General features: G+C 37.6%; 1 protein-coding gene across 1 annotated transcript in view; it reads left to right on the forward strand.

Moving 5' to 3' along the window:
• Positions 1-26,081, forward strand: part of LOC140245108 (uncharacterized) — a 49,981-nt gene extending 23,900 nt beyond the window's left edge. The window contains exons 12-21 of the mRNA XM_072324704.1: positions 755-954; positions 1,755-1,900; positions 2,577-2,707; positions 4,169-4,281; positions 5,224-5,422; positions 21,545-21,610; positions 23,419-23,577; positions 24,253-24,470; positions 25,191-25,318; positions 25,962-26,081. Of these exons, the coding sequence (XP_072180805.1) occupies positions 755-954; positions 1,755-1,900; positions 2,577-2,707; positions 4,169-4,281; positions 5,224-5,422; positions 21,545-21,610; positions 23,419-23,577; positions 24,253-24,470; positions 25,191-25,318; positions 25,962-26,064 (1,463 nt within the window). The 3' untranslated portion in view covers positions 26,065-26,081. The remainder of the gene's footprint in view (positions 1-754; positions 955-1,754; positions 1,901-2,576; positions 2,708-4,168; positions 4,282-5,223; positions 5,423-21,544; positions 21,611-23,418; positions 23,578-24,252; positions 24,471-25,190; positions 25,319-25,961) is intronic.
• The last annotated feature ends 394 nt before the right edge of the window (positions 26,082-26,475 follow it).

Below are 26,475 nucleotides of genomic sequence, written 5' to 3' on the forward strand. Positions count from 1 at the left end.
AATAAACATTAGATTCCTCATGGAATTACATGGTCTTTCATTTTTCATAAGAGGTTTCTCATTATCTCACTAAAAAATGTGAGAAACCTGAAATTAGGTCTCAACCAAAACTATACAATCCCTTTAAGTTTTGCTAATTAGGAAATTGTTATTTCATCAATGTTAATTTGAGATAGAAACATGTTCTGCCGTCATTTTTCCATAAAAAGAAAACAGAGAACAGTCCTCGCAATGTACAAAATTCATATGAATAATTTGCACTGTCCTGCAGTATCAGAACAGTAGATTTTCTTTTCAAATGTGTATTCAATATATTTGTCTGTCGTGTAATCTTACTCTTTGCTGGCAGTGATTAAGCAGTCCAAGTCATCAGGATGGTTATAAAAAATAGCTTCATTGTCTTTCACATCAAACACATTGATCCATTTTCACAAAGGTGATTTAAGACATAACCATGGCCTACATTTAGTCCATGGACTAAAATATGTGTGAAAACAGTGTACCTTACCCCCGTAAGTATTAATGCATGGTTATCATTGGACGTCTGTTGGCGTACATGTTTTTTAGCACTCATTTACGCAGATGAAATCTGCCAAAACCATGGACTAAATTTAAACAACCTTCATGAATGCAAACTTTTGAACTCATAGCAGAGATACACCATGAGCGAAGGAGTCATTTCTGATGGCACAGAAGATGAGTAGATGTCCAAAGTCTGATTCCCACTGAAGAGTTCGTATCTCATCCCTTGCAGGTTACAGCAGCATAGTGAAGATGCTGCTGGACCACGGAGCCAGCGCAGCCATCGTGGATGACAGCGGGTACCTCTACACCTGCAGGGAGTTTGAAGGGGTGCAAGCCTTGATCGAGAGACACCGGAAGAGTCGCACCGAGTTGATCATGCTTGGTATCAAGGACAAGAAGAGGCTGAAGTCCCTCAAGAAGATGTGGCAGGTGAGACAGAGGGAGAACACAGCTAGGAGATGATAATGATGTGGAGAGATTAACACAAAGACTTGTGGTTTCAACCCAGGCAAATCAGAGTGGAAATTGACAATGTGAAAAAAAAAAAAAGACTCAGTATTATGGGCAACTTAACCCAAAGACAAATGTTATGAATATTGGTACTGATAGAAATGTGGTAAGATTTTGAAGTTGCTAGCTCAAAATTTCTCAAAAAGAGGAAGATGATGGCAAAGATAAAGATGGTAATGGATATCTAACAGCTCCGTGTTATTGTGAGATTTTTTTGTGACTTATATGTTTATTTTCCAAAAGCAAATGTCGTAGTGTAAACACAGGAGGCAAGTGAAGCATACCTCATACTAAATGTCCATGAAGGAATATAATTCAATACTTGCCTTTAGGCTTCTGTATGAACTGCCAATATAACTACCACCATATATGTCAGCACTCCCAACCTTGCATCCTTTTTTAATACCTTGGAGCCCTGATCACAGCTGTTTCTGGTCCTGTGCACCTGACCCATGTGTGTCACCATGTGGCCACTGCACCCCATTCCCACTTACCTTAACTAGACACCTGTGTCTGTTTGGTAGCAAATGTTTTATTACAATATGTTTGATGGATAAGTTGTGTGACTATGCTTAAATGTGTATGTCCCATTTAATGTGGAGTATTCATTATGTGGAGGATTTTCACTGCAGTGACATTGATTATATATTAATTTTACTATCAATAACAAACATTGTGAAGAAGTGCCTTTCTTGTCACCCTGTGCATGTTGAATGCAGCCCAAGTTTGACCACAACCTCCGTAACAAAGCCGGAGACACGCCCCTCATGGCGGCCTGTCTCTATGGACGCCTGGAGGTGGTCAAGTTTCTCTTGGAAACGGCCATTCAGAACACAGAGGAGGAAGCGGCCGAAGATTTTGAAAGGTGAGTTGCTAACTCATTACTGTAAAACCAGAAATTTTCACTTGCATGAAACGTTTGTGCATTTTGCAAGGAGTTATTCATGAAAGTTTCATACCACAAATGCATTTGGTTCTACAATGTGTCTAAGTTACCAAACCGTTTAAACCAAATGAGGCATTGTCTGGTTCATTATAGAATGTGAAGAATTTGTTTCTGGATTTATTGATTGCATTTCTTCTTGTCAATGAATAGAACATAAGATTACTTCATATTAGTGTCAGACCATGTAGCAGTTGATAGACTTCCATGGCTTAGTGACTGAATTTACAAGAATTGAAATAAAAAGGTATGTTAATAAGTGCAATTTCTTAGCACTGGATTTTTTTTTCCCAAACGGAAAATTTGTTGTAATGTAATTTTAATAAGATTATTGTGAAGTTGATAGAAAACATTGTAAGGTGTTTCATTCAAATTGTCAGTGCATTTTGGTTTGGCATTGATAAAGTGATATGATATACTGTTCTATTTTGTTGTCTTCATTGAATCTAAATTTTCAGCAGGAATGAAACCTTGAAAAAGCATGTTGTTTCTGTTAAAATTTGTTCTGATCTGAATTTAGAAGTATCCTTGTATTATTAGGTTTGAAGTGTCCTTCTTGTCAATGTTTGGGATTTTATTTATTTGTTGAATTATTCAGATCCATGAGAAGGAGGGACTCTGACAGTGATTCGGGGACCTTCTTGGAATCCTGCTCTCCAGGAACCTCAAGAAGACGCAATTCAGGGGCCTTCTTGGAATCATACTCTTCAATGTCTTCGAGAAAATACTGTTAGTAGATCCATGAATCCACGAAAGTATTAATCCCTGGACTTGACTAGATAGACTTCCTTTCCTTTTCCTGTGAGCTTCCCTACAGAGATATTTACTATTATGAGCTCCTTCAAGGAGACATTTTATGAGCATAAGTTTGAATAGTAACAATGTTTGAGCTGTTTACAATAGCGCTCCATTTGCTTTCAGTATTGCCTGGGGCAAATTGTTTTCCAATAGGACCCCATTTTCCATTAAACAACTAACAGTAGATAGTGAATGCTGTTATGAAGTGGTGGAAATGAAGTTAATATATGCCAGGCGGGCTATGTTTAAAGGGGGTACATAAAAGTAAGTGGGTTGGTGGTCAATTCACCGGTCTGTCTGTATGTTCCTCCCTCTGTCCGAGATGTAGATGTGCCAGACATTTTGTGTTTGTGTGTGTGTGAATTTGGGACCAAGTGTTTCCATGCCATGGTGACCACATTAAAAAAAAATATATATCTTGTGGATTAGACAACATCCACAGTTTGTAATCAGTTCCTTAGCACGTGATGACCTTTGGATCTTTATGTTGAGGACTTGTCTCTTACAAGTGGCTACATGTCAGACTTATTACTCAGTTTAAAGCAATTTATGGAAAGAGTTAGTTTCAATTTTCAAGTCACTGAAATTATTCTTTATATTCACCTTGGCCTGGAGGGTAGAATGTGTGAAAGTTAGTTTTTGTGATTGTCAAACCGGAGTCATATTTTTAAAAAGGTTTTCAAAAATGTGTATGGGGATGTGTAAAGTGATAGCTGCTGTACTGTATGAAGGACCTCCCTCACTGGAGGAAATGTTGCTTCGACTGCCGCGAATGATCAGTTGCTGTGACCTGTGTGACTTAAAAAAATAAATAGATAAATAACTTGTGCTCTTACCAAGAACGTGACACCGGGGTAAGGTCTGAGATGTCTTTAAACAAGGTGACAACTTATACTCCCAGAAATTGCAGGGATGTCACCACAACATCTCTAATAGTCACAGGGACTTTCCCAAGATGTCTTCTGACTTCTCAGATCTCCACATAGTTGCCAGTAGGTCAGGGAGGATGTGGCAGACAAAATTTGTCTTTGCGACATGGCTACAACTAAGGAGACATCCCCAAGACATTGTGGAGACATCTGTGAGACCAGATAGAGACTGGAAAAATTAAAACATGTTCAATTCTTCTGTTACCCCTGGACACTCAGCTACTGTCTAGGAGACACCACAGCGACATTTCCACACCGCTCGAGTCGCCACCTAGTCTGCCAACTACTTTCCAAGCCAGTGACATACCCATTGAAGTACTGGATTGGATAGTATTACTATTGATAGATATGTTACAATGGATGCTGATGTTGTTTTATTTTGTCATTTTCAGTGATAGATGCTGTGATGTGATGTGGAGTCCTATAATGATCAATTCTGGTTGTCTGTGACTTTGTCTTTCAGTCCCAGCAGACCCTTCAGAGATGAGTGATCTAGAGGAAGAGGGTTGGGACGTTTCTGCCCTCCACCCCGCCCTGCATGGACTCTACCCTACAAGTACTCTTAGGCATTCACAGGTAAGAGGGATGGGGGTAAAAGGGAGGGAGGGGCAGGAGTTGCAGAAGGCATCATTCAGCCTTTTACTTTTAAGAAGGGCAACCTGTCTGCATTCTGTATGGAGATTTTTTTTTTCCTGCAATAAATGGGGATTAGATAGATTCCATTCCAATTGTAATGTACAAAGAAGATAATGTAGAGAATAATAGAATGTCATTCAAGCAATTTAATGTTTGTCTGTTACTACATGATATTTTTATTGGTTTGCCTGGCCTTGTCATGTACATGTAATTTTTGTTGTATCTTCGATAGGCATATCATTTTCTTCATTTCTCTTTCCAAGGTATATCAGGAGATTTACTTTTTTTTTTCACTATTTGCAACCAAGAGGGAGTTGATTTTGTAAACAAATTTAAGAAAAGATGATCTTTTTTTATCTACCCATCAAATGCAGTTTTCTTCCTTCCTATGAAATCCCTCTTAGCACTAGACCATGTTAGTTAACTGCCTGATGTGGAAAGTTGTAGTGCTTTCATTAGTTTGCCTGTATTTGTGTGAATTTTCACTCATCTGCTGCCGGGTTTTTTAAGTTTTCAGTAGGAATGCTGTACCTATATTTTTGTACATCAAGTTCTTCTTGTCAGTGTTATTTATATTCTTTTATCAACAGGATTATTTCAGTAAATGGGAATAAATCAAAATGTTTAAATGTCCATCCAATGTGAACAAGTGACCTATGTTCCATCTCATAAGGATTTAGTGATTCATAAATTTTAGATTTCAGTGAGTCAAGATATGAAAGTACTCAAATATTCAAAACTTGACTCAGTATGGACCAAATGTCATTATTCCACATGTTTAGGTTCATTACAGTAATTTGGAATATTTTGAATATAACAACTGGTATATGTATGAATATATAAACAGCATTTAAACAGGGCATATTAATTCCATGTGATCAGGATTATTCCAGTGACTCAGACTCAAACATGGTCTATGAGGGTATGAAGAGGAAAGGCTTTGGACTGCCCAGTGGTCAAACCAGCTCCTTGTCATCCAGAAGGTCATTGAGGGGGTCAAGACAGTTTGTGTCAGACACAGAAACCTTGGAGAACCATTCTAATAGCACGTTGCAAGCCAGAGGAGGCTGTCAAGGGCCTGGTGAGTACAGCTTGGTTCAAGAGATGGAGTCACAATGGTCTTATTCGGTCTTATTCGCTTTGATCCAGTGCTTGAAGCCGCCACTCAAAAAATTTGAACTATGTGTCAACTCGATCTGCCCCACAGATAGGAAGACAGTGGATTCATGTCTTATTGCATAATGACAGCCACTCTCTATGGAAGATATAATTCTTTATGATGGTAATTACGTTTTGCTATCCTTACTTATAAACGATGGGCGGTAGGTAATGGTAAAGACATGGGGGTGCGCGAATAGAAATTGTTCAGATATTGCTGGAATACAAAATATCAAAATTACTGGAATGGATATGTCTGGACACTAGTCTGACATATCTACACTGTGTATTTATAAAGAACTATTTTAGGATGATATTAGTTTCATTTGTTGGAAATAATCGGAAAAATGTTAAAAACGGTCTTCCGTGAGGAAAAAATTTCAAACACTTTCACAACATACAGCACAAATTTACACTTCTGCACATATTCTTGGGCAGGATTAACTTTTGTCTTGCATGCTTTATCATCAGGTGAAATTTTATTCCATTTGATGTATAATCGAGCAGCATATACCCAGTATTATGTTAGCGTTGTAATGAATCTTCAGATTGCTCAGGAGAGTGGCGGCTTCAAGCATCTAACATTAAAGGCACAAATGCACCTGTGGAATTCTTTTGTCCGTCCATAGAAAACTGAGAGCTGATGGAGTAATTATAACCAGTTGGAGCTCCATCTCTAGTACCTCCTTGGTCTAACTTCCACTCTTCTCTTCTCCCACAGATATTGGCCCATATTCACCAAGGTGGTCTGAATTCATTCCTTGGTTTATGTATATTTCTTGTGCGTAAATGCATATGACAGATTGCGTATGCCAACAGACATCCAAGAATAACTATGCTTTGATACATGCATGTGAAAGGTACGCTTATTTCACGTCTGTGAACTAAATTTAAACCATGGTTCCAATTTAAATTACCTTTGTGAATACAAGTTTTTAGGTCTGACATGCACGGTATGGCTGGTTTGTGTCTCAGATTTGAATGACAAGGCTCTTGTTTCAAAACAATACTGTCGTCAACAACTATTGTCATCCTAAAATGTCCAGCTGCATAACGGGAAATTGGCTCAGAGGGGTCTAAGGCAATTACCCCCTGGGCAATTATCCCGAACCCTTTCCCTGACCCTAATCCTAATCCTAATCCTGAACATTATCCTAACCCTAACCCAAACTCCTAACCCTAAACCTAACCCTAACCCAAATTTTTACTCTAACCTTACCACAACCATTATTCAGGCGGGGGGATTTGCCCTCTGGGGGTAATTGCCCGGATACGGGCTCAGAGCATTTCTGTGGTAAACCTATGTATGAAAAAGGAAAACTTGTTATGTACATCCTCTCAATATACCTTGATTGGCAATATGTGACCCGCTACAACAAAAGGATCCGAAAGTCGGGGGAGGACAATTTTCTGAAAATGGCATGACATAATTCCCTTACTCTTCTACTTTAATTTCATTTATAACACAACTCATAAAAGTACTCGGTTGCGGAGATATTGATGATTTTATTAGCTCATGTCAAGTGGTTGAGGAAATCAGAGTTTCGAGAAAAACGCCTTCAAAGTTTTCCTTCCGTTACTATCATGATCAAGGGGAGGCGAGACAGTTTTCACCGCATGACATTAGAAGGTATGCTCCTAGCGACCTCTGCGATGTTCATGCAAGCTTAGCTCCAGCGATCTACGCACGACCAATCAGTAATCAGGATGCCAAGCACTGACCAATAAAATCACTCCCTCGTTGCTAGGGGCGAAGTCTAGCTGCGGCGCTAAATCCAAATCTTCGGACATGTTTCTGTTACGTTCAAAGTCGGAAAATCAAGACCCAGAAAAACGCTAATTTCTTGCCTTTCCTTTAATCATTTAGCTTCGAAATTTCGGCAGATGGTAGACAAAACATTAGACTACAAAATGATGCAAAAAACAGAAATCTGATTGTTTTGACCAGTTTTGATGATGTGACTTCAAACTTGTTTTTCTCGGCTCAGCCGTCAGCGACTTTAGGATCCTTTTGTTGTAGCGGGTCACATATGCTTAATATGTAATACCCGAAGGTGTGTGATGTTTTGAAGAGTGGAAAGAGAGATTGTCAGATGTAATCAAAATTATAATTACCGATGAGTAGAAAAGAAAGCAATGCCAACAACAAATTCCATTTGCATCATAGTATATTTTACCCATTTCTTGTATGTAGGTATTGACACTTCTTCAGCAGTAGAGGGCAGCATTTTCTTCAGACACTGATCATGTTTACAAGTACTCTTGTACCAGTACTTGCGAGTCAGGATCTAGTTGCGCAGGTTTTGTTTTGTTCAGAAAGAGGTCATGTCCTATCAGCAAGACGACACTAAAAGGAATTGTGTCAGCAGTAACCATACACTCTTTGTGTGTGTGATTTCAAGGTCACTGTGATTACATTTCATATTGAACGTACATTGTACTCAGTTACAAAGGTGAAGCCAGTATTGCATTCTTTAAAAATTAAATATTGTTTCCTTATGACTGCAGATTGGAAACTGTCAATTTTTGCTTTAAAATGGAGACAAATGCAAAAGAAATTTTGAATAACACAGTGATAATTTCAGTGGGGTGACAGAAAAGCAGAATATTATCCCATAAGATATGGCAGAAGTAATTTAATCTCAGAGCACACCTGATCATGGTTGCTACATGATACTAGTATTCATTTAATCTATTATTTATAAACTATGTTATATTCAATCACATCGATCACAACTTATTGGGCCATAGCAGTATCCATCGCTGCAGAGTGAATTGTGTGCAGCTTGTTAGTGGCATGCAATTCAATACTGCTACTAGGGTACAATTCAATCATTATGTAGTAGTGTTCTACATACTCACTATTGTATGGGGAGGGCTCTTCAGGAATGAAAGTCTGATAGCCGACTTTCATTATTTCACAATTCTGATCTCAAAATACTCCGAAACAACTCATAATCCCTGCAAATCACATCAGCTGGAAAAGTTTCTCAGTAGAGCCTTCTGATATATTGCAAGTATAATAAAAAAGGCCAAAGATGAATTTTTAGCCTTTTTGAGAACCATGGTTTGGCCTAAGAATTGTTATTTCTGTCACTCCTAGGACTGAATGCCACATGTTATCATGAGGCATCTTCTAATTTGTGTTTGAAAGAGATGAAATAAAAATCAGGATTTTAGACCCAGAATTAAAGGAGAAGTCCGGACGAGTTTGAATAAATTTCACCATAATCTACATAAATCAAGGACCATAATGACTAATTAATTCCTTCAATTTTCTTCAATTTGAAGACTTACCAGTGAAGTTGAAGTATTGACAACAGGCTTCGGGCAACGCTTGGTTCTGCCAATAGTCCCTTTCTGTTCAAATAAATGACTTAATGTGACTCGGTCGAGAGGAACCTGGGAGAGCTACACTGAATTGTCGGCCAGCGCATAACCGGAGATGTGTGCGCACAGAGATGTCTCTTTGTGTGTGCGCCTGTGCTGGCCGTCAATAATTCAGTGTAGCTCTCCAAGGTTCCTCTCAACGAGTCACATTAAGTCATCAATTTGAACAGAAAAGGACTATTGGCAGAACAAAACGTTGCCCAAAGCCTGTTGTCAATACTTTAACTTTACTGTTAAGTCTTCAAATTGAAGAAATATTTCGATTTTAAGTTGATATTTATCCGCAATGCTACCCGATCATGATCCTGAATACTACAGTACACAGTCCCATTACGCTATGTGTATGGGGCTGCTGGTTGCAGTTACCGGCGGCGGTACTATGATGAAGCTGGCGCTGGCGTTTCTTCCGCGGTTCAAGTTATACTGTCGTAATTTACCACCGTCAGACATACTCAACAGTCTCGGACAACAAGAGAGGCAATAATTCTGAAATTGACAGACTGATTTCAGACTGTTTACACTTAGAAGTTGAAAAAACGATCACGGAATGTGATAGCACTTGGCAGCAGCAGACGTAAATGTATGCCTGATCGCTCTGATGACAACAATAGCCAATGAATTGTAAATGATGGGGTGGACACTAATAAGTACGGCAGTATTACAATACATATAATATTTGAATAAAATGAAAATGTTATAACATTGCAACTCTTTTACATTAATCTTTGACGGATTTTATATAGATATATACCGAAGATCATTTGAATAAAGGAATACAGCATTTGGCAACAGCACTCCTAAAACAGTGTACGGACTTTTGCGGTAATGCCAACAAGGCAGACCTCAGCAGGCATGCCGATACCGCGCCGCAGTCAGCAGTGCAATGGGAGATCGATGCGTAGCTGGGCTGCTTTCGCGGTGCTCCGCTGAGGAAAGTGAGTCTGTGACGTCACGCGCAATGCATACTGGGACAGATAGTACGAAGGGCTACTCGCGACGGATTCGAACATGAAGAATTATCTTATTTTTCAAAAAAATCATAGTAAATGTATCTGATGGTCTTTTCTTGTCGGGAAAAGGGTAATAGGTTCATGAAATATTGTTCTTTACACGGGAAATGGCTGATAATCGTCCGGACTTCCCCTTTAATGATGCAGTACTTTCTAGAATTTGTGGTGTTGTTGACAGAGTCAAGCAAGTACCGTAGGAGTGATGTGAATTCTTCTCATTCATCCAGTCGAAGTACAAGACCAATAATTAGTTGAATCAAGAAACTGGAAAGCCAATTGATAATTGTCGAAACGTCGCAACAGTGAGTTTGTTTTCCAGTTTCTTGATTCAACTAATTATTGATAATGTAGGAGTATTTCAACAAGTTTTATATCTGGGTAATGTTACCAGTTTCTGAGTACAATAGATTTGTTTTGTCTTAATCAAAATATTTATTGATTTCATTTTTTATTTAAATTATTTCTTTGTATCTCTATCTGGTAGCTTCCTTAAATGAGGCAATTAAATACTACCGTCATGGTGTTTGTTGTGTGCTTCCATTAGAAAGTTGATAATTTGTCTTGGCGCAAGCTTGAATCTCCTGTAGAACTGCGTAAATTGATATCGTAACTTGTTTACATCAACATTCTGTCTGTATCCTGCTTTCTACTCCAACCGCAGGATTTGTGGTTCCAGCTCCGTCTAGCCTAGTTTTTCTTTTACTGCTTCATGGAAAAAAGTGTAACATGAGTAATGTGTTAGTAACAGGCGGGTATACACGTATCTGTGCCTCAGACGCCCTCTTTTTTGTGTTTTTCTTTTCTTTTCTTTTTTTTTTTTTTTTGGTAGGCTTACCTTTCCATGGGGTCAAGATGAAATATATACTAAGATTATTAACATATATCCAGCCCTGATATCAAAGATAATGTACAAAAAATTAAAAGTGAAAATGATATGTTAATGTTTGACAACTCAATGCTACATTCTGTCATCTTGGTAAAGTCATTGGAAAGGTGAACCCCTACATGTACTTGGAAGGAGTATCAGTGTAGATAATCTTCAATCAGAGAGACATACTGGTGGTAAGAGAAAATTACCCATACCGTTGATATGACAGAGGTCGGTGATTCCCTGTTTTTGATTTGCCTAGATTCACTCAGGTGGTAAGACTTACCTGTACTGTGGAAAGATAGACAGAGAGAGATAGAAAGATAAGGTTGAAGGAGCATGGGAGGAGCACAGGAAAGTTTTGACGACGTGAATCCCGAACTTAATACGAGTCAAATTTCCACTTCTTCCCTTTGGAAGGTCAAAAACAAAAGGGAAAAAAAAGGCAAAAGAAATGTTATATCCACGTAATGAACTTAAAAATAATAAATAGTCCAATGGATATGCACTGCAGTTGATGGATCCTGGTTGTCGTGAGATGACCAAAGAGGTTACTGACTACCTGACTCTGTCACTATCAAGGTTGTAATATAGAGGTTATTGTGCATTTTTCCTTATAATAATGGATGAATAATGCTTGAATATTAACCCTAAAAAGACTGGGCTATTTTGGTAGCTCGAAAGACTGGGGGGGGGGCTAAAAGGGCCCCCCCTTAAGATCTCGGCCTTGGATCGCGCGATCGCCGCGAAAATTTGCACAATGGTAGTATGCGATGTAATCTACAAGATCGTATATTTAAATTTTCCAAAATAGTCTTCTTTTATTTTATTTTGATTAATTATGCTAATTTATGCGAGAAATCAGACTCTTTGATCTAAATCAGTAAATAAAGCTCCAAAAGTGCTCAATTTTGGTCTAATTACTCTTTGTGGCATTCTTAGCAAATGCACTTGAAAAAAAATTCGGTATCAAAATTAATTTCTTATTTATTTTATTGTTTCATGAATTTCTTATGTATTTCTTTGTTTTTTTGACCCTTTGTTTCTATTGTTTTTTTTTACAAACTTTGTGGCAGACACTTTTTGAAGCATAATACTCCTAAAACAAATTAATTTTAGCCATTGAGAGTAAAAATAAGCATATTTATATGAATTATGTGAAAAAAATCAATTTGCATTGACTTTGTACACAAAATCACATTTTTGAGCCATTTTCGGCCTCACATGCATGTACAAAATGTTACGTAACTTCTGAACCGTACACCCGGGCGTCACAAATTTGGTGTCAAAATGTGCGGGAAACTTGAAAGAAAAAAGTCATAAAGCATAGCGGCGAGAGCATTGCGTGTTGCAGAGTAATCGCGCGAAATGTCGAGGGGGGGGGGGCCTTTTAGGCCCCCCCCCCCCCCCAGTCTTTTTAGGGTTAAGAAACAAGCAGTAAGTTGTTCATGATTTAACCGTATACCGGGATGAGAAATAAAATTGAATTATTTAAGTGTGATATGATTTTTCTTCAAAGAGAAATAGGAGCATAAAAAATATGATTTATCGTGAACATCATAGACCAATGTGTGATGCAACATTTTTTTTTTGCCCCCAAAGCAAGCTCCACATTTCAAAGTTTTGAGAGCTATATCAGAAAACATATACGCTGTTTATAGCCAAACTCAATCCAGGGACTTTGATGGTGGCATCTGACCTCACCTTCTTCCTCCAGGTCTGTTTCTGATTTGACCTCAACGATTTCCGACATCCGCTGTCCCCGACTTCACTTCTCTATAAATTACCTTGTGCCACCACCAAGGAACATTTTCTTCTTCCCTGTAGTCTGTTTATGATTTGACCTCAACGATTTCCGACATCCGTTGTCCCTGACTTCACTTTTCTATAAATTACCTTGTGCGACCACCAAGGACAAAAACAACATTCTCATTCCTCTATTTCCCAATTTCACTGCTGCAAACTGTTCCATGACCAGTTATGCAGATGTTACTGTTTTAATCAGGGTATGCAGTTTGAAGCGATCTGAGCTTGCTTAGTTTTCAGTTTGTCTTTGATTTCTGTAGACTTGCATTGTGTCCAGCAGATTAGCAGTTGGAGGCTGATGTCAAAGTCATTTCACTGCAATTCCAAACCATGTCAGTCTTCCGTAAACCCTGACTTTAATGGCCACCTGTTTAACTCAGCCAGCAGCCATTTGAATCATCTCCCATGGATAAAATTTCACTGTGACAATTTCCACTCCAAGAAAACCACTTTCTGTTGGCACACCAATTGGTTACTTTTTTTTTCTTCTTGTTGCAAGAGCCTTTAACAATTAGTAAAATGAAGGTATGGAAACTATGACAAAACAAACCACTATGTTTGTGCTCTCATTCACTTCAGAGAAAGAGCGATCACTGGTGTCATATAACCTTTTGCATTCATATTCAGTGTGGATGGCATGTGATGTTCATCATACCCGTCTGTAAAGGCCACCTTTTCTGCTTCCCTTGCGTGGTTCCTATACACGAGTTTGATTGTATTTTCGTAAAGGGACGGGATCGTTCTGGTAAGGGAGTGTACTTTGCAGTGATTTGCCATATAGTGGATGAATTACCGTGTTGGGTGTATAATATTGATATTCCTGATGGTTCATTTCAGATGAAAGCACAAACTAGATGAAAAAATACGAAATCTAGCTTGCAGAAATTTGTTTTAGTTAGGTTGGTATCTACAAAATCTACCAAGATGACCATTACCCGATGTGTGCCCATATTGGGACAAAATGGAAACTGGCAGTGGTGTTTTTTGTGGATATCAGCACTATGTACATGTAACTGAGTCTTTATGAAGGTCGCAATGCGGTTATCTGTTTCTGTCATTCTTTTTGGCTTTCTGGTATTTTTTCTTCTTCTTCATCTCACAGGAAGGTTCAGATCTTTCTGTGTACTTCTTCTTCTTCCGATTAAGTCTGCCTCCTTCAATAGATGAAGATTCTTGCAGACTGTGCTTGTGCTATTTACATTATAATACAATTTATTTACAGATATTTACAAGCACATATAAAATTTGACGAAAATAACTAGCCACTGTGATCAACCATTAGACGGTTTCAAAATGATCCAACAGATGGCGCTGAAACAATTCTGACGACAGCGAATTCCAGTTCCTTACAGTTCTTGGAAAGAACGAATGGCGATGCGATTCAGGTCTCGAGTATGGTACCTGATAGGAGTGTGGTTGCGAGGCTCTCATCAACTGAGTAGCCTGTTTAATAATATAGTCCTGTGCTGAAAGAGGAGTAAGATTATTGTGTATTTTGTACATCATGATTAGCCTGTCATTTTTTCTGCGTTATTCCAGAGTGGTCCAATCAAGTTCTTGTAGCACTTTGGTGACACTTGAGGTGTTATGGTAGCGATTTAAAGTGAATCGCGCAGCTCTTCTCTGGACCATTTCCACTTGGTGGATTAGGTTCTTGGAAGATGGGTCCCAAACTGTGGAAGCATACTCAACAATTGGTCGAACCAACGTTTTGTAAGCTGTGGCTTTAACATCAGAAGATTTACAAAGAAACAATCATAGAACAAAGTTTAATACATAAACATAAAAAAAAAAATCCATATAATTGCTATGGAATTGAAAGTCTTAGTTAAAGGTGAAGTGCTTTGGCAAGATTTCATGAAGATGCCGTCCTCATTTTTACCTTTTTTTTTTCTACAATGATTTGCGATTTGATAGGTTTTGATTTGGCTAGCCATTTGTTGTTTACTGTCTGTATTCATGATACAAGCGATCCACAGACATTTCTTTTACTCCACAAAAATGTGATAAGACACTTGATATATTTGTTGTTTGTGCTGTTGAGTTTAAAGCTGTTTATTATCATTCAAATTTGTGTTCTCAGACGAGTCTTTAGTGCCTATTTGTTTGTGCTCTTGTCTTGTTTAGATGTTTACGAGATTTGGTTCCACATCTCAGATTGCACATAATTTTGTTTGTACTTGGGAGTTTACTTGTCCTATTGATTCGAATCATTGAAAATGATAGAGGCTTAAAGGTATTATTTGTATCTAGTGAGTTGATATAATTGAATTAATCATTTGATGAAGAAGTCAACTACGATCATGCTATCTTTTGAGATAATACCAATACAAAGAATAAATAGTGATTATCCACTTTCTTCATTGAAATGGTGATATATGAACCCTCCCCCCCCCCCCCTTCGATGAATGCAGCAGATTTGTCTTGTGTTCTGCTTCGAGTGTATCATGATTCATGCTTTCGATATGACCTCCAATATGACCTTTGATATGTCCTTCGACCTGATCTTGCGTAAGATGTAACAAAGTGTTTCTTTTTATTCCTTTAGCAACATAGAACAACCATCATTTCATTTTCGAAGACATTTTTTTTTTTTCCATTATGAAAGTATCTCAGCTTTGGAAGCAGTATTCTCACAACATTTTTTTTTTCAATGAAATGAAAACAATTTTAAAGTTTCACATACATCAAGTAGTTTCTGTATTGCAGACAAAAGCTTATTCATCTTCAAGCGATTTGTCATATGACACGCAAGACAAACTTGCATGCGTGACTTCTGAATATATTTCAGGTGGCATGGTTGGATGATCTACCAAACTTTCTTTGATTAACCCTTTCTCTGCTAGGGACTTTGGACAGTGTTCATAATGCAATGGGGTATTTTTTTTTTTTTTTTTTTTTTGCCAATAGCACTCAAAACACAAAATGGGTTAAGGTATTATTACATTCTGCATTATTACATTGCCCATGAGTGGTACTAGAGGGAATATATCTTCTGGTAGTCCATCTGTTTGTTTGTCTATCAGTCCGTCTGGATAGACCACCCTCCAATCTTGTTAATGTGATGTAAAGAAAACTCTTCAATGTGTATTTTCTCAGTACTTGGTCCAGGTATGCCAACTGTAGTGCAAAGGTCACTGAATTCTTGCTTTCAAAAAAAAAAAAAAAAAATCATTTTCCAGCCATAATTTTCAGCTAGGAATATCAAGTGATAATGTAATGTGTTACAAAGGATAAATGCAACAGGACAATTATCTATATATAATGAGTTCAAAGGTCAAAGGGGACTTAACTTTCACAGAAAATGTCCATTTCCAATCATAACTTAGCTAGGTATGACCTATGTTATCATACTTTGTGAGGAGGGATAAAAATAGACAAACAGTCATCTTTCTGATATTGTACGTGTTAAAGTACTGTGTTAAAGGTCATTGAGTTGCTTTAAATCTAATTTACTAGATATAGCTTCAGTAAGAATTGCTTATTTATTTAGGAGGAGTGATAGGCACTTATTTTGATGAAGTCATAGAGGTGAAAGGTCAAAGGTGAAGGTCACAGATCACAATATTGCAGCTAAATCTGCCACTTGCAAACCATAATCTTAGCTAGGAAAGTCTGAAGGAGATATACTGAATGCTTGGGAGAATGAATATGAATTTGAAAATATTTCCAGTGTGCAAAAGAGGTGGCAAGTTTAAGTCAATGTCAATGTAAATGAATGCCATCTGATCATCTGTAAATGAAGAGCTTTATTTATGACAGAATGCAGTGATTGTATTGGAAGGCTAAGGTAGGTAGATGTGATACAGACCCCCTTGGCTATTGGGTACAATACTTGGTCTGTTGTGTGTTGTAATTAAACCACTCTTATTCATTAGTGGTATATTGATCATTGTACCTTCCCAAAAGACATGAGTGAATGTAATTGTAATTTATCATGGAATGAAATATCCCCCTTCCCAAAATGAACGTAATGAAATGTAGCAGAAAATGCTTGTATTTTTGTTCATGAGATATTAGTCATTACACAAGCCATGTTTCATATTTGTCAACAATGGGAGACCTTGGAAAACCCAGAAAACAAACCCTCTGGCGTATTTTGTGTTGAATACTGTCCATCAGCATCAGCATTACTTGAGATGTACAGCTTCATTAATCTTTTAATCTTTGTTGTTGCATCTTTCTTCCCTTAAACTATCCGTAGCATTCATGAAGTTCCTACTTCATAGTATCGCAGAAGAAAAAGGTATTCATTAAAAGAACACAACTTATTGTGTCTAATTCATTTGAGAGGAAGAAGGGAACGAGACTATTATAGCATTAATCACCTTTTTTGTTTTGTTTCTTACTGATTATAAATAACTATGTGTATTTATCTGCATGTCTGTAGCACATGAAATTAAAACTTGGATATTGTCATGTATTAGAAGTTAGCATGCTATCTTAAGTTAGCATTATTTCTGTTTGCATGTTGCTGACCACATTTGTGTTTTATGAAGTGTAACTTTTTTGTAACACTTATTGGTTTGTTTGTTTTTTTTCAGAAGGGTAAGAAATCACAGAACTAAAAGGTTATATTAAACTTTTTTTTTTTTTTTGCATCATTGACAGTAATGACCTGTATGCAAACTTGCTTAACTCTGACCATTGATGGCTTTACCTAGATGTACAAAGATGGAGTAGAAATGTTGAATATCAAGTTTGGTCTGTTTACATGTTTATCTGTTCATGTCCACAGAGCTGTAGATGTTCAGTCATGTAGTTACAAAATCACCATACATAATACCATGCATACAATTTATCAATCACTCTGAAATATCATCTTGTGAAAGTTGACGATTCCTCATGAACTTGTAATTTCATTTGATTAGACTTTAACAAAATTTAACGTTATTAAGAGACCCATTTCATGTCATTCAATAATAATTGCATGCTGTAACGGTTGGAACCAGCACTAGCTGTTGGGCTAAACTAGTTAGTCTAGTTCATAAGATGCCTTTTGGAAATCCGGTTATCTGGAGGTTGTAGTGTGTATGCTCATGATTACTTTTGTCATGGCTACTACTTAAAATTAAACACTTACCAATTTAGTGCTTATTTACATCAATGCAAGGCAATTTGTCTATCAGTTGCATTTGATGTTAGATTTAAAAGTATGGAAAGAAATTAAAGATTGGGTCAGAGATATTACAAGTGTTGTCAGAATTTAAATAGCAACAATGGCAAACTTTCTGTAATATCTATCAAACAGTTGAGACAATTTTTTTTTTTGGGGGGGGGGTTGCAGATTTAGTGTTATAAGCAAACAATGCAATGAGCTGAAGTAAAAATTGGTTGTGTTTTATGTCCATTTCCAACCATATTTTATCCCTTAGAAATGAGAAATTTTGTACAATTCATATTAAAGATCAAGAGATGATCCCAGGCTCCTACATCAAGGTGGATGTTATGCAGTCACATGATCAGCCAGTAGTCACATGATCAGCCAGTTGGGATTTCACAAACTTGACACTCATGCTCAATTGGCAATACTGAACATGAATTTTATACCGTGCGATGGGGTACATGACCGTATTATTGATTCATGAATGGGATGTTATCATCCCTGTTCAACCCAGCTGACGTTACTGAGACAGCCAGCAGAAAATAGAGGTGGCAGATCTTATCTCATCGATGAGAGGGATGTAGAATCACATTTTTTGAACCCCCTGACCTCTTGACTTGTCTGGTATATAAACAAGATAATAACAAATTGTTATTTACTACAATATTGGTAACATATGATTCTTTTTTGTCTTGTTTCCCTATGTTTAACTTGACACCAAGTAATGACACTGTGTCAATGTCGCTATGTCTGTCAAACATCAAAGTGATTGATGTTTTCATGTTCTCTTAACTCTTCCACCGGTGTGATTACACCATAAATATCAAAAGATGTCATTAACACTATGCCAGTGTGATTAAACCGTAAGCTAGGGTCACACCATTCAAATAAAAAAAAAAAGATAGAAGTCAGTTGATAGTTCATCAGTGCAATGACACCAGGACCCAGGATTATGCCTGGCAAATCAGATAATGTCAATGACACCACACCAATATGATTACACCAGTCAATTCAGGGGATATTGGCACTACGCCAGTGTGATAGCACATTGCCGTTCAAGGCTATACACACTAGTACACTGATGTGAGTGTAGTGTATATCCCAAGGCTGACATCAAACTTGTACATGACACATATTGCTGACATTGTTTTCCAATTACTCTTCTGCAGTGGGATTTATGCTGCAATCCTTCAGACAAAGAATTCTTTCAAACAATACTCTATCATTATGAAGAACAAAGTACCTGTTATTCTGGAGTTTTGGTTTGATCACATGACTTATAGTATCTGTATGAGTGTAATTAGTTTCATGTTCAAACTACAGTGCCCCTTATAGACTTTTTTTTATGCCTCCGCCACGAAGTGGTGCCGGAGGCATTATGTTTTCGGGTTGTCCGTCCGTACGTACGTACGTCCGTACGTCTGTACGTCCGTACGTCCGTACGTCCGCACGTCTGTACGTCTGTACGTCCGTACGTCCGTACGTCCGTCCGCTTTCGTTTACGCGATAACTTGAGTAATATTTGCTGGAATTTTACCAAACTTGGTCCAAGTATGAAGTATGATGGGGCAACGATTTGATAAGATTTTGGGTTAAATCGGCTAAAGGTCAAAGGTCAAGGTCAAATCATGAAATTGTATCCGTTTACGCGATAACTCAAGACTGTATGGAGCAAATTTCACCAAACTTTGTTGGAGGATGATGTATGATGGGACAATTACTTGATTAGTTTTTCAGTGAAATCGGACAGAGGTCAAAGGTCAAAGATCAAGGTCAAATCCTAAAATTTATCTGTTTATGTGATAACTCAAAACTGGATGAAGCAGCTTTCACCAAACTTGGTCCAAGGATGATGTATGATGGGACAATTAGTTGAGTAGATTCTAGTGACATTGACAAGAGGTCAAAGGTCAAAAGGTCAAGGTCAAATGCTAAAAATGTTGCTATTTCCCCCATATCTATGCAATGCCCGCAGTTATTTTCTTGAAACTTAGTGTAGACATGTACTACTGCGTAAGGATTCTCCAGAGAGAGTTTCATGTCATAAGGTCAAAGGTTAGGTGAAAATGTTGCAATATCACTTTTCTCGCAAATGGTTCAATGTATCTTCATGGAGCATGGTACATATGCATGTACCGACCGGCAGGGATTATCTAGGGAATTTAGGGGTCCAGGGTCAATAGTCAGGGGTTCAAAGGTCAAGGTCAACTCCTCAAAATGTTACTACTGTATTTCCCTCATACATGCATACTAGTATATATGCAATGATTGCATTATTAGTTTTAAAAGTGTTTAATATATGTACATGTATTACTTGATGGAGATTCTCTTGGAAATTTCCAGCCAGAAGGTCAAAGGTCAAAGGTTAAGGGTCAAAGGTCAGGTTTAAATGAAAAAAAAATATTTTGTACTGTAATTACACTCTTTCTTCATACCTTGAAAATTATACTCAATGCATAAACTTATAATAAGGTCGGTCAGAAGTCAAGTAAAAATGTTCAATTCCCCAAATATGTGTACCTGCACTCTTTAATAGACAATTATATAGCAAACCCAGTTCGTGGAAAGTGAACATTCAAGATATTTCTGACAAACCTGTTATTTCGATATTTTGCCAGTTATGTGAAACTGTCATCACACATTGTCAAGACATTGTACTATACACCTATTGGGAGAATCATGCATTATGGCGGAGGCATCAGTCGCCGTAGCGACATTTCTAGTTTCACATGTCATAATGCACAAGGATTATTTGTTAGAACAACTTTTTGTGTATTTTGTTTGTGTGTGTTTGGGCTTTTGTTTTTGGTTATCAAATACACTTCTTGTTCACTTCTGGAATTCAGCCTAAATGCCATTATTTGATTTGATTTGTTTTGGTATTAATCTTTTCATTTGATTATGCATGTATAGGATATTACTTGATTGATGTAGTTACGTATATGCCATTGGTATGGAATTTATATTTTTGTTTTGTTTTGTTTTGTTTTGAATTGACTTTATTCAATTTTTCCTTCCCCTCTCTTTACAATATGCATGTGTGTATTCCAATATGTATGCATGTATCAATTTATCTGTCTATATTTGTACAGACTTACTCTCCCTCTCTATCCCTCTCCCTCTCTCTCTCTCTGTCTCTCTCTCTAAAGCCAAACTTCAGTTTCATCACCAATCTATTACTTTAATAGTAATCTCACTATTCTATCTGTTCGTCTAACTCACTTGCAATCCACCTACAGTTGAACCTCTATTATCCGGCCTCCCTTTATCCGGATCTCTCTATTATCCGGACGCAATCTCGCCGTGATTTTGTTTTCTTTTTTTAATAATTACGGGAGGAAAGGGGAATTCCCAACTCCTTGAGAACAAACACACATGAATTAAATATACTTGATACATTTCTTAATAATTATTTAGGTAAATCATCCCAAGAATTTATAAAAGAAAATGATTTCATTCTTGCAAACACGGACCTGTATTTTGGGGTCTGTTACTGAGTGTAACAATGAAAAGGTTGCAGTATACACATTACTACATGTGGTACTACAATGGGCTACATCAGTACATGTGTATGTATATGTACATGTATAAAGCATTGAGTCTCCCGTATCCGGCCAAATCCCTTATCCGGATGAGCCCCGGTCCCGACTTGTCTGGATACGAGAGGTTCAACTGTATTTTTTCCCTGTTCTTTACTACTTATCCTGTCATGTCCTTCTTTTCTCTCCCTTTCTTCCTACAAGATGATAATGTCTTGTTGTTTCCAATAGCACCTGGGCTTTACTTTATTGGTGAAATTGTGCAAAGTTGTGTTGTGTTTGTGAGCTCGTGCACATTTTGTTTAATTCTTTCACAATTGGCTTGCAGGAATGCGCTATGCACCCAGTCTTGCGTCTATAAGATCTGCCTCTATGATGAGTCTGACAGATACTGGTGAGGAAGAGAATTTACTCTATACCATGCTAGCTGTATGTCTCATATATTTCGTGAGCATATTTGGCAAATTGGGACTAAATAAAGCTATAAATTTTCCTAGTGGTGGACTCATAATCAGGAAAGATAAAGGTTGATTTGAAATAAGTATCATCCCTTTCAAGAAAAAAAAAATTAACAATTTTCTACCATGGAAACAATATATATTGCATTGGAGTACAAAAGGCAATATCTTCATGGTCTCTTAATTCTGCAGTTATTAGTGCACTCATAGAATTTGCAAAGCTAAAGACATTTTGAAGTATATGACATAAAGCAGTGTGAATATAGTAAACCTCTGGTCAACAAGTGTATGTGGTCTTATAGTATAGATGTTTCTAACCTTTCTGAAGGGTGTAAGTTCAGCAAACATTGCACTGTCCCTGCGAGAACAATGTAATGCATGACATATTAAAAGCTCAGAGGAAACTGCCACCACAGCCTAAAGTGTTAACTGCACAATTTAAAAGTAATTTTCAATGATTTATTATGATTTTCATAGGGATAGATTTTGATAGCAAATTATTTCAAAGCTGATAAATAGAAAGGCATTATGATTTTTCTGTATGTTGCATGTTATGTTCACACTTGCTATGTTGAGCTGCGTGTGCTTGTACTTGAAATGCATGCAAGGCATGAATAGTGACCCTTTATCCCAAAAAGACCCAGTAAGTTTCCTGGTCAGCTCAAAAAAAAAAAAACAAAAACAAAAACAAAAACAAAAAACAAGTTTGTATATTCTGTGTGTCTTTATTCAATATATGCATATCTTGTGAAATAGCAGTCAAGGAAGCTATGATGTAGCATTTTAAATCTACATGTGGCATGTGTTTGTACTCTTTATTGTCAACATGATAAAATTGGATAATGTATAAATGAAAACAGACAGATTTCAATCAGTTTCTTTTGATTTTGGCCATTATTATTTCGACCCAAACAGAATATAAAAAGTAAATATGGCCAGGAGCTCTGTGACCGTGCAGCCCACTTTACATTATTCCATCCATCTCCAACAATGCAATGCACAGCTTATCCTGTCGTTGCTGATGTTAGCATTGCACCAAGCTGTGTAAGGTTAAAGGTTATATGACAAAGTTGAAGTGTCGAGGTCATAAGCCACTTTTATTTTGCAAAACCATGTCGTACCAGTCATTACTTTAGCTGGTAATGTCCAGTCATAATGTATGATTTTGTTGACAGGGTGGAAATTCATTGATGATTATTTGCATGAATGTGATAGTAATGATAGGTCAAAGGTCACCATACATTGGTTACAAATGTTACTCTTCATCCGTGATTTCAACTGAACTGCCCAGTGGTTATATATGTTAAGTGGGATAGATGCAGGTGGATAATTAGCTGCATGAAATAATAGGGCCAAAAGTCAGAGGACTTGGTCAAAGTTTGCCAAACTTTAGCTAAGATGTCATTTTCTGACCACGAGTTCCTTACATCCAGCTAAAATGTTACGTGGTGTAATGGACGGAAAAAGATTGGAAAATATTTCCCGTGTGTAGACAGGGTAAAGGTCAAACTTTGGTCAGGGGTCAAGGTCAGTCTGGTTCATGAAAATGTGTGCGAAGGGTCATGTATTTATAGGGTAAGTAGTGACTGCATAAGATCCAGAGACAATCCAGTAAACCATACAGCAGATGAATTGTTCTAGTTTAATCTCTTGTTACTTAACACATAGATTACTTGAGCAGTTGGAATCTTTATGTCTTCCTGAGTGTGGTTAATAGATCATTCATCCTTATACCATACTTCAGAGTGTACAGGTCAGTCCAGCCAACGAGACCAGCTGTTTAAATCACTTCGAACCAATGGCGGAAACAGGGACAATCAAGACCAGGGATGGAGAAGGTCGCCCTCTGTCAGTACGCTTTATCTTAGCCACGGGCAGCCGTCCAGACCAAACATCATCCAGGGTAAGCTGCCTTGTAATCATCTGTTGGTAGCAGAGGTTGCTTTTCTGCTCTACTCATGATATACTCTGTTTCACAAAGAAAGCTTCTTGTGAACTCCTTCTACCTGATTCTGCCTGTTATTTTTCATAAGTAATTGTCTTCCCTATGTTAGATATTTCATTCATAAACATCTATACTCTGTATCTCCCTCTTAATACAAAAAAAACACCCCCCCCCCCAAAAAAAAAAAAAAAAAGATATGGAAATGCAGCCATCCTGTCTGTATTGCTCCGATATATCCCCCACTAATGCAGAAATTAAACAAAGAAAATGACATCTTATACTTATTGCCAGTGATTATGTTAATGGCATGAAAACCTGTAATTGCACATCTTCTCCTAAAGGGATTATTTCATTCCAAAGGATCATGTAATTGTATGTCATATAGGACATTGTTTGCCCATTTATTTTGTAATTAATTAAAATGAATACAATTTGTAATGTTTTCCATATAGACTTTTTCCCCTCCTAATGGATTACTTTCAGTTGTGTCTGTAGTAGTGTGTTGGTATGTCAGTTGTAGAATGTCAGTTAGTATGTCAGTAGTAGTAAGTCAGTATATCAGTTAGCATGTCAGTATGTCTGATACGTACTGTAGCACAGAATTTAAAGTGTTTGTTGTGTTTGTGTGTGTAGGGTCAACCATCAACCACCTGTTTGCCAGTAGTCCGTTTGATGGCAGCACTGCCCTCCACCGCTGCGTCCAGTGCTCGGACGCGAAGACCTCGCCCACCATCCTGGGTTTGCTTCTTGCCAAGGACCCTTCCCTGATCAACATCCAGGACCTTGAAGGACAGACCCCGCTCCATCTAGCCTGCAAGCTTGACCGCAGACAGCTGGTCAAGAAACTACTGGTATGATAAAGACCCTCCCAGGGATATACAAATAATATACGAATGAAATTGTTTAATTTCAAAGATTTTTTTTTCCTTGAAAGGAGATGACTTGCATTAAAGCTTTTCATTGGTACATTGTTCTGTGTAATGCACAATTTCACCATGATTAGAGTATAAGAAACTGTTCTGAGTGAAATTAAACTTAAGTATTGGTTGAGATAAGGATTCAGCCTTCAACTTTTTGCAAGATACAGAGAAACCACTTTATGAAATGATAAAGAGCATACAGTTCTAAGAGGAATGCAAAGTTCATTTGATGGAAATCAGTTTTGTAATGGCCGACATATCCAAAAACAAAGTAGAACAAAGCGATCCTAATAAAAGGTGGGTCCCACCTCTTAATAGGATTACTTTGTTTGGGATATCTCAGCCATTTCAAAACCAATTTTCATCAAATAAACTTTGCATTCCTCTTAGAATTATATGCTCTTCCATATTTCATGAGAGATTTCTCATTATCTGAAAAAAAATCATCATCAAAAAATGTTGGAAACCTGTAGCCTCATCTCAATAGAAACTGTACCATCCCTTTAACAGCCGTAGGTATGAAAACTACTGATTTATGGTAACACAATATATATTGTGTGAATTACAACAACTCTGCTTTGCAAGTGTAAGTTGCTGTCATCTGTACTGGATGCATGCTGATGGCATTTCTGCTACCAAACTGTTACCTAGGCAACAGACGGCATAGACCTGAACATCCGAACATTGGTTGGAAACCTTCCCGATCAGATGGCAAGGTCGGAGAAGTCACGTGTTGCTAAGATGGTTCGGAATGCCAGGCAGAACATGTCTGAAGACAGGTAAAAGGAAAACTCATTTTGCTTTTTAGTTAATTCTCAGAATGTTTGTTATACTTTTATTTTAAGTGATGTTTCTTTATGCCTCCGCCATGAAGTGTCAACTGGAAGCATTATGTTTTTAGGTTGTCTGTTTGTATGTAGTAGATTTTGTGGTCAGCGTAACTTAAAAATCGTTTGAGGTATCCAAATGAAACTTGGTATATGTTTATATGGGTGCACAAAGCTGTGGCTATCAACCTTTGGGTGCACATGCTCAAGGTCAAGGGTCAAGGTCCAATTCGTAAAATTTCACTATTTTCCCATATCTATGCAATGCCTGAAGGCATCCTCATGAAACCTAATGTATACATGTATAACCAGATACAAATTTCTAGTTTTTGTCTGGTGAAACATACTACATGTCTGTACCAACCTACAACTTCACTGTGTCACAATTGTCTGTAGTCGCATTGTAGGTCTTAAATATAATTTTTAGATTGATATAATTTTATTTACATATCAAAGTTTAGATGACTGTTAAAAAGTTGAAAGTAGAATATCAGCTTTCCATGTTGTAATTATGTTTTATATACTGGTCATGTAATGCAAGGGAAGATTCTTTAAGGTCATAGGTCAAGTTTTTAATTCTGTCTTCTTTCTCCAGGGCACAAGGGGTTGACCAGCCAATCACTGCACCAAGTTCCGTAGGTGGGTCATCGATAGACTTTGACCGTCTCGATGAGAGGTTTGAGCAGATGAGGAGATGAGGTCAGTTGGAGGGCAGAGGTGAAAGGTCATCAGGTCACTGGCAATAGTCAGGAATGGAACGGTCAACCCTATGGCAAACAAACCGAGAGGAAACTGAGGTTATCCAAGAAGGCTCTGTGGTGAAACTATTCACACGGCAGCAGGTCAGCGGTTCAAACAACTAGCCTCTGTGGTTTATCTGTCCAAAAAGCGTAGGTCAGGGGCTGTGGGGTGAACCTGTTCAAACACTGTTGGTTCGGATACTCAACATCAACATGTACAACAAGTTTGTGATTACAAAGGAAGTCTTTTTTTTTTTTTTTTACACACGTTGCAATGCATTTTCCTCAAGATAGAGGAATTACAAGTATTTCTACTGTGCTATTCTAAAGGGTTGTATCTGACAAGAAAGTATTACCCCTATTTTTTTT

The sequence above is a fragment of the Diadema setosum genome, chromosome 22, assembly GCF_964275005.1.
Source record: "Diadema setosum chromosome 22, eeDiaSeto1, whole genome shotgun sequence".
NCBI classification, from domain to species: domain Eukaryota; kingdom Metazoa; phylum Echinodermata; class Echinoidea; order Diadematoida; family Diadematidae; genus Diadema; species Diadema setosum.